Source organism: Heliangelus exortis, chromosome 27 (genome assembly GCF_036169615.1).
Source record: "Heliangelus exortis chromosome 27, bHelExo1.hap1, whole genome shotgun sequence".
Lineage (NCBI taxonomy): Eukaryota > Metazoa > Chordata > Aves > Apodiformes > Trochilidae > Heliangelus > Heliangelus exortis.
Window position 1 is genome coordinate 3,865,213 of NC_092448.1, and position 7,290 is coordinate 3,872,502.

The 7,290-nt window shown below is 60.9% G+C and overlaps 1 protein-coding gene across 1 annotated transcript; it reads right to left on the minus strand.

The window, feature by feature from the left end:
* Window positions 1–1,344: 1,344 nt before the first annotated feature.
* Window positions 1,345–4,946, minus strand: PSMD4 (proteasome 26S subunit ubiquitin receptor, non-ATPase 4). The gene is made up of 4 exons (XM_071727008.1): window positions 4,811–4,946; window positions 3,519–3,659; window positions 1,658–1,772; window positions 1,345–1,563 (listed from the first exon to the last, which is right to left on the minus strand). The coding sequence occupies exons 1-4, from the start codon at window positions 4,834–4,836 to the stop codon at window positions 1,348–1,350; spliced, it is 498 nt and encodes a 165-aa protein (XP_071583109.1). The 5' UTR covers window positions 4,837–4,946; the 3' UTR covers window positions 1,345–1,347.
* Window positions 4,947–7,290: the final 2,344 nt, after the last annotated feature.

A 7,290-nucleotide genomic window follows, 5' to 3' on the forward strand; every position in this document is an offset into this window, starting at 1 on the left:
TAACATCGTTTTGTTACCAACATCTGGATCAGCATCACTGCTGTTACTTTCAGTACCAAGGGAGAAGCATCTCCTGAAGGCCAAGAGCCTCCTTTCTGCTCAGGGACACAGATTCCTCCCAGAGACACAGATTTTACTCCTCAGGGACAGATTTCCTCCCCAAGGACACAGATTTCCTCCCCAGGGACCCAGATTCCCTCCCCAGGGACAGATTTTCTCCTCAGGGACACAGATTTCCTCCCCAGGGACACAGATTCCTCCCCAAGGACACAGATTCCTCCCCAGGGACACAGAATTCCTCCCCAGGGACACAGATTCCCTCCCCAGGTACAGATTTCCTCCCCAGGGACACAAAATTCCTCCCTAGGGACCCAGATTTCCTCCCCAGGGACCCAGATTCCCTCCCCAGGGACAGATTTCCTCCCCAGGGACACAGATTCCCTCCCCAGGGACACAGAATTCCTCCTCAGGGACACAGATTCCCTCCCCAGGTACAGATTTCCTCCTCAGGGACACAGATTCCCTCCCCAAGGACACAGAATTTCTCCTCAGGGACACAGAATTCCTTCTCAGGGACACAGATTTTACTCCTCAGGGACACATTCCCTCCCAAGGACACAGATTCCCTCCCCAGGGACACAAAATTTCTCCCTAGGGACCCAGATTTCCTCCCCAGGGACACAGATTCCCTCCCCAGGGACACAGATTTCCTCCCTAGGGACCCAGATTCCCTCCCCAGGGACACAGATTTCCTCCTCAGGGACACAGATTTTACTCCTCAGGGACAGATTCCCTCCCAAGGACACAGATTTCCTCCTCAGGGACACAAAATTCCTCCTCAGGGACACAAAATTCCTCCCTAGGGACCCAGATTTCCTCCCCAGGGACACAGATTCCCTCCCCAGGGACACAGATTTTACTCCTCAGGGACAGATTTCCTCCCCAAGGACACAGATTTCCTCCCCAGGGACACAGATTTCCTCCTCAGGGACACAGAATTCCTCCTCAGGGACACAGAATTTCTCCTCAGGGACACAGATTTTACTCCTCAGGGACAGATTCCCTCCCCAGGGACACAGATTTTACTCCTCAGGGACACAGATTCCCTCCCAAGGACACAAAATTCCTCCCCAGGGACACAGAATTCCTCCCTAGGGACGCAGATTTCCTCCCCAGGGACCCAGATTCCCTCCCCAGGGACAGATTCCCTCCCCAAGGACACAGATTCTCTCCCAAGGACACAGATTCCCTCCCCAGGGACACAGATTCCCTCCCCAAGGACCCAGATTCCCTCCCCAGCTCCTCAGGCAGAAGTCCCCAGAGTGGTTCCAAGCTACGAGGTGACAGCTACGAGGGACGTGGCACAAGCTCCCTCAGGAGCTGCTTGAGCTGGGGAGGGAGATGGGGATCCCTGTCCTTGTCCCAGGGATGGGGTCTCAGCCCCAGCATTTCCTCCCCTGCCTGCCCCCCACTCACATCCTTCTCGTTGTCTTCCACGGGGCTCCCCACGAAGGCAATGATCCTCATCTTGTGGTTCTTGCCCTGGCGATGCTTCAGGGCCAGCTGCAAGAGCAGAGAAGTCAGCAGTGTGCTGAAAACACCCACCCCATCCACAGCTGGGGGTTCCCAAGAGGGGTTTCAGGAGGAAGGAGCTCACGTGAGCCACTCTGATCCCCGTGCAGAAGGTGATTTTCCCTTTGGGCTGCACAGTGTGGAGCTTGGAAAGGATCCTGCCCGTGTCTGGAGTCAGCGTGGTCAGCACCTCACAGTTACTGCAACACAAACACCTCCCCTCAGCCTCCTCCCCCCTTGGGAGCTCCTCTGCCAACTCCTTGTCTGGTCTGGGGGAGCAGGACACCCCCTCCCCACCTCCCCTCAGCCTCCTCCCCCCTTGGGAGCTCCTCTGCCAACTCCTTGTCTGGTCTGGGGGAGCAGGACACCCCCTCCCCACCTCCCCTCAGCCTCCTCTCCCCTTGGGAGCTCCTCTGCCAACTCCTTGTCTGGTCTGGGGGAGCAGGAAGCCCCCTCCCCACCTCCCCTCAGCCTCCTCCCCCCTTGGAAGCTCCTCTGCCAACTCCTTGCCTGGTCTGGGGGAGCAGGAAACCCCCTCCCCACCTCCCCTCAGCCTCCTCCCCCCTTGGGAGCTCCTCTGCCAACTCCTTGTCTGGTCTGGGGGAGCAGGAAGCCCCCTCCCCACCTCCCCTCAGCCTCCTCCCCCCTTGGGAGCTCCTCTGCCAACTCCTTGTCTGGTCTGGGGGAGCAGGACACCCCCTCCCCACCTCCCCTCAGCCTCCTCTCCCCTTGGGAGCTCCTCTGCCAACTCCTTGCCTGGTCTGGGGGAGCAGGAAACCCCCTCCCCACCTCCCCTCAGCCTCCTCCCCCCTTGGGAGCTCCTCTGCCAACTCCTTGTCTGGTCTGGGGGAGCAGGAAGCCCCCTCCCCACCTCCCCTCAGCCTCCTCCCCCCTTGGGAGCTCCTCTGCCAACTCCTTGTCTGGTCTGGGGGAGCAGGAAGCCCCCTCCCCACCTCCCCTCAGCCTCCTCCCCCCTTGGGAGCTCCTCTGCCAACTCCTTGTCTGGTCTGGGGGAGCAGGAAGCCCCCTCCCCACCTCCCCTCAGCCTCCTCCCCCCTTGGGAGCTCCTCTGCCAACTCCTTGTCTGGTCTGGGGGAGCAGGACACCCCCTCCCCACCTCCCCTCAGCCTCCTCCCCCCTTGGGAGCTCCTCTGCCAACTCCTTGCCTGGTCTGGGGGAGCAGGAAACCCCCTCCCCACCTCCCCTCAGCCTCCTCCCCCTTGGGAGCTCCTCTGCCAACTCCTTGTCTGGTCTGGGGGAGCAGGAAGCCCCCTCCCCACCTCCCCTCAGCCTCCTCCCCCTTGGGAGCTCCTCTGCCAACTCCTTGCCTGGTCTGGGGGAGCAGGAAACCCCCTCCCCACCTCCCCTCAGCCTCCTCCCCCCTTGGGAGCTCCTCTGCCAACTCCTTGTCTGGTCTGGGGGAGCAGGAAGCCCCCTCCCCACCTCCCCTCAGCCTCCTCCCCCCTTGGGAGCTCCTCTGCCAACTCCTTGTCTGGTCTGGGGGAGCAGGAAGCCCCCTCCCCACCTCCCCTCCACCCGTGCCAGTGTCTCCAGGGAGGGTTTTTTTGCCTCAATCTGTCTCCTGTGTGCAACCCTCATCCCACTGTGACCCACTCTGCCCACGAGGGAGCTCCCAGGGGCACCAAACCCTGCAAACCTCAGGAAAACAGAGGGCTGGCTCCATCATTTGTCACCCTTGGGGACACCAGGCCACAGAAGAACAGGCCTGGCAGAGACATCCTGGGAGAGGAAACCCTCTGCCCTGTGCCAGCCCCGCAGGACCGAACCCCACGAGCCAGAGACCCAGCCAGGAACTTCCATTTTGCTGGAACCAGTCCTCCCAGACAGAACTGGAACTGGAACTGGAGCGTTTCCCCCCTTCCCCATCCCTGTGGCCTCTCGGGGGCCCCCCCTGAGGTTGAGGTGCCCCCTTCCCTGGGGTGTACTTGGCCAAGGTGATGAGCCCCACGTTGTTCTCGGGGTTGCTGCGGGTTTTGGAGTGGCAGACAATGTTGACAGCATCTTGCTGGGCTTGCAGGCGGGTGGGGAGGAAGTCCCCATTCCTCATGTACTCACTGTTATCAACGCTGAAACACGGGAAGGTGGAGGGGGGTGAGGAGCCTGCAACACTCCGGGTTTATCCCCCAAAACACCAGACCCCCCTCCCCCCAAAAAGCCTGATGCTCAGTCCCACCCAGCACAGCCCCGCGGTGCCTGCCAAGAGGTTCCTGCTCTCCACTCCCTCAGCTCTGAAGGAATCCGAGTGGGAAAATGCCACCTGGAAAAGGATTTTCCGGGTGGGAAAAGCCCCTCCCTTGGGTCAGACTTCAGGGAGGTCACCCTGGCTCAACAAGAGCTGAAGGGTTTCTGTGGCTGGGCCACCGCGGGGCAGGGGGCTCCTCACCGGTCTCCTCATGAGGGGCTCCCCTACCCCATCCCCTCATGGGGGTCCCCGCTCCCCATCCTTTCATTGGGGTCTCCCCTATCCCATCCCCTCATTGGGGTCCTCTCTCCCCATCCTTTCACTGGGGTCTCCCCTACCCTATTGCCTCATTGGGATCCCCTCTATCCCATCTCCTCATGGGGGTCCCCTCTCCCTATCCCCTCATTGCTGTCTCCCCTACCCCATCCCTTTAATGGGGTCTCCTAAACCCCATCCCCTCATTGGGGTCCCCTCTCCCCATCCCCTCATTGGGGTCTTCCCTACCCCATCCCCTCATTGGGGTCCCCTCTCCCCATCCTTTCATTGGGGTCTCTCCTACCCCATCCCCTCATTGGGGTCCCCTCTGCCCCATCCCCTCATTGGGGTCTCCCGTACCCCATCCCCTCATTGGGGTCTCCTCTCCAATCCCCTCACTGGGGTCTCCCCTACCCCATCCCTTTATTGGGGTCCCCTCTCCCCATCCCCTCATTGGGGTCCCCTCTCCCCATCCCCTCCTTGGGGTCTCCTCAGTCCACCCAGGACCCTCCCCCTCAGCCCCGTCCCCCCCCCAGGATCTTTCCCCCCTCTCCCTCACGCCCCCTCCCCATTCCCCCCCATCCCTACCCCCTCAACCTTTCCTCCATCCCCAGTTCCCCCCTCAGGCCCGGTCCGGCCCGGTCCGGCCCCGCCGCCTCCCGGGATGACTCAGGGAAAGCTGCGGCGGTTCGGGCCGGGCCCGGGCTCGGGGGGGTTTGTGCCCGGGGGGGGTTTTGGGGATGGTTCCCCGGTTCCAGCCCCCCCTTCCCTCCCGCTCACCACACCATGGTGCTCTCCAGAACCATCTTGACTCCGTCCCGTGAAAACCGGGCCGGGTCCGGATTAACAAGGCGCCCGCCGATGGGTTCTGCTCGACCGACCAATCCCCGCTCGCCGTCTTGCGGGGTGAGGCGGGCGCGGGGCACGCTGGGAGTTGTAGTCCCGGCGGTGACTCCGCGGGTTCGGTTCCCGGAGGCCCCCGAGACCCCCGGGGATCGCCCCCTCCCACGCCACCCCCACCATGGGGAAGAACCCAGGGGTCCCGGCCCCCGGCAGCCCCCCCCACCCGTGCCACCCCCGGGGGTCCCGTGTCCCCCCCACCCGTGCAACCCCCAGGGGTCTTCTGTCCCCTCCATCCTCCCCACCCGTGCCACCCCCGTGGGTCCCCTGTCCCCTCCTCTGTCCCCTTCCACCGGTGTCACCCCCGGAGGGGTCCCGTGTCCCCCTCACCCATGCCATCCCCGGGAGTCCCGTGTCCCCCCCACCCGTGTCACCCCCGGGGTTCCCGTGTCCCCTCCATCCCCCCACCCGTGTCACCCCCGTGGATCCCCTGTCCCCTCCTCTGTCCCCTTCCACCGGTGTCACCCCCGGGGGTCCCATGTCCCCCCCACCCGTGTCACCCCCGGGGGTCCCGTGTCCCCTCTGTCCCCTCCACCCTCCCCACCCGTGCCATCCCCAGGGGTCCCGTGTCCCCTCTTCTGTCCCCCCCACCCGTGCCACCCCGCGGGTCCCTCGTCCCCTTCCACCCGTGCCACCCCCTGTCCCCTCCTCTGTCCCCCCCACCCGTGCCACCCCAGGGGTCCCACGTCCCTCCATCCCCCCCACCCGTGCAACAGCCGGGGGGTCCCGTGTCTCCTCCTCTGTCCCCCCCCACCCGTGCCACCCCGGGGGCTCCCGTGTCCCCTCCCACCCGTGTCCCCCCCGCGGGTGACAGAGGCGCAGGAGGGGGTGGGCAGCACACGGTGTATTGCGCGTCCGAGAGGCAGCGAGGGCCACGAGAGTTACACAGCCGAGAGGACAACGGGGACACGCGGGGACAAAGCCATCCCTGCGTGGGGGGGGGGTCGCGGAGTGGGAGGGGAGGTGACAACGGCGCTGCCGACCCCCGGCAGGACGAGGAAAAATCCATCCCGACCCCATCCCGGCCCCATCCCGACCCCATCCCGGCCCCATCCCGGCTCCATCCCGGCCCCATCCCGGCTCCACGGCTCCATCCCGACCCCATCCCGTGGCGGGGGGGTCGGTGGCTTCCCGGGGATCCTCTTTGTCCGTGGGGAGGGGTCCCGGGGGTGACGGTGACAACACCCGGAGCAGGAATCGATCCAAAGTCCATCCCAACACCTGGAGGTGGCACCGGGGGGAGGGGGGGGGGGTCTTGTCCCTCCCCGGGGGTCCCAAACAGCTCCCTCCGTGGATCCCTCCAGGTCCTGGTGACAATCAGAGGTGCCAAGAGCAGCAGGGGGTCCCGGGATGTCCCCTCCCCACGCTGGGGGGGTGGGAGGAGGTGTCACCTTCTTCCCAAAACGCAGGAAAAGGAGCAAGTTCTGAAAACTCATCAAAAAGCTGAGGTGATCCAGAAATAGCCCCCCCCCCCCCCCCCTCAAATCCCCACCAACTCGTTGAGTAAATCTGCCCCTCCCCCCAGGAAGAGAAAACAAAGCCACCCCCCCAGAAAAAAAAAAAAATCAACATTTAAATACAATTTCATAAATATTAAATCATGACACAGAAAAAAAATTAAAAAAAAAAAAAAAAAAAAGGAACTGAGACTTGGTTTGCTTCTCTCCTGGTTAAAAAAAAAAAAAAAAACAAAAAAAACCAAACAAGAACCGTGGGTGAGGAGGGAAGGTTTAACACGTGTCTAATATAGACAGTTCCTGGAGTTAGAAAGTGTAAAACCTGCTGGTTTTGGGGTGCAAAGGGAGGTCCCGGGGGGCTGGTGGCCCCCAGCCCCTCCTCCTCCTCCTGCTGTTGGGGGGGGGTCTCGGTGTGACTGCTCCACCAACCCCTGGGACCTGGCTCCCTGGGGTAAGGCCCTTCTGCTTGGTCTTTCCAAAAAAAAAAAATTAAAATAAAATAATATAGAATTATTCTTTTTTTTTAATTAAAAAAAAAAGGGTTTTTTCCTTTTTTTTTCCTTTAAAATATCAGCTCAAGTCCACTCTCAAAGGACGAGGTGGAAGGTGGGAAGAGCTTTGGCTCTGAAATCTCAACTAAAAAAAAAAAAAAAAAATCCCTTTCTACACCACTACATTCTTGTCCTTAGCAACCATTGCTAATCAGTATAGAAACCCCTTGCACTACCACAAGGGCAAGCTTTAAATTACTTTTTTTTTTCTTTTTTTTCTTTTTTTTTGAATATATATATATAAAAAAGAAGGGAGGATTCATCTAACCCACTGGGAAACATGGGGAAGAGTCACTTCATCTCTTTTTTTTTTTTTTTTAAAAAAAGCCTTTAGTGAAAATAAAGCTCAGTC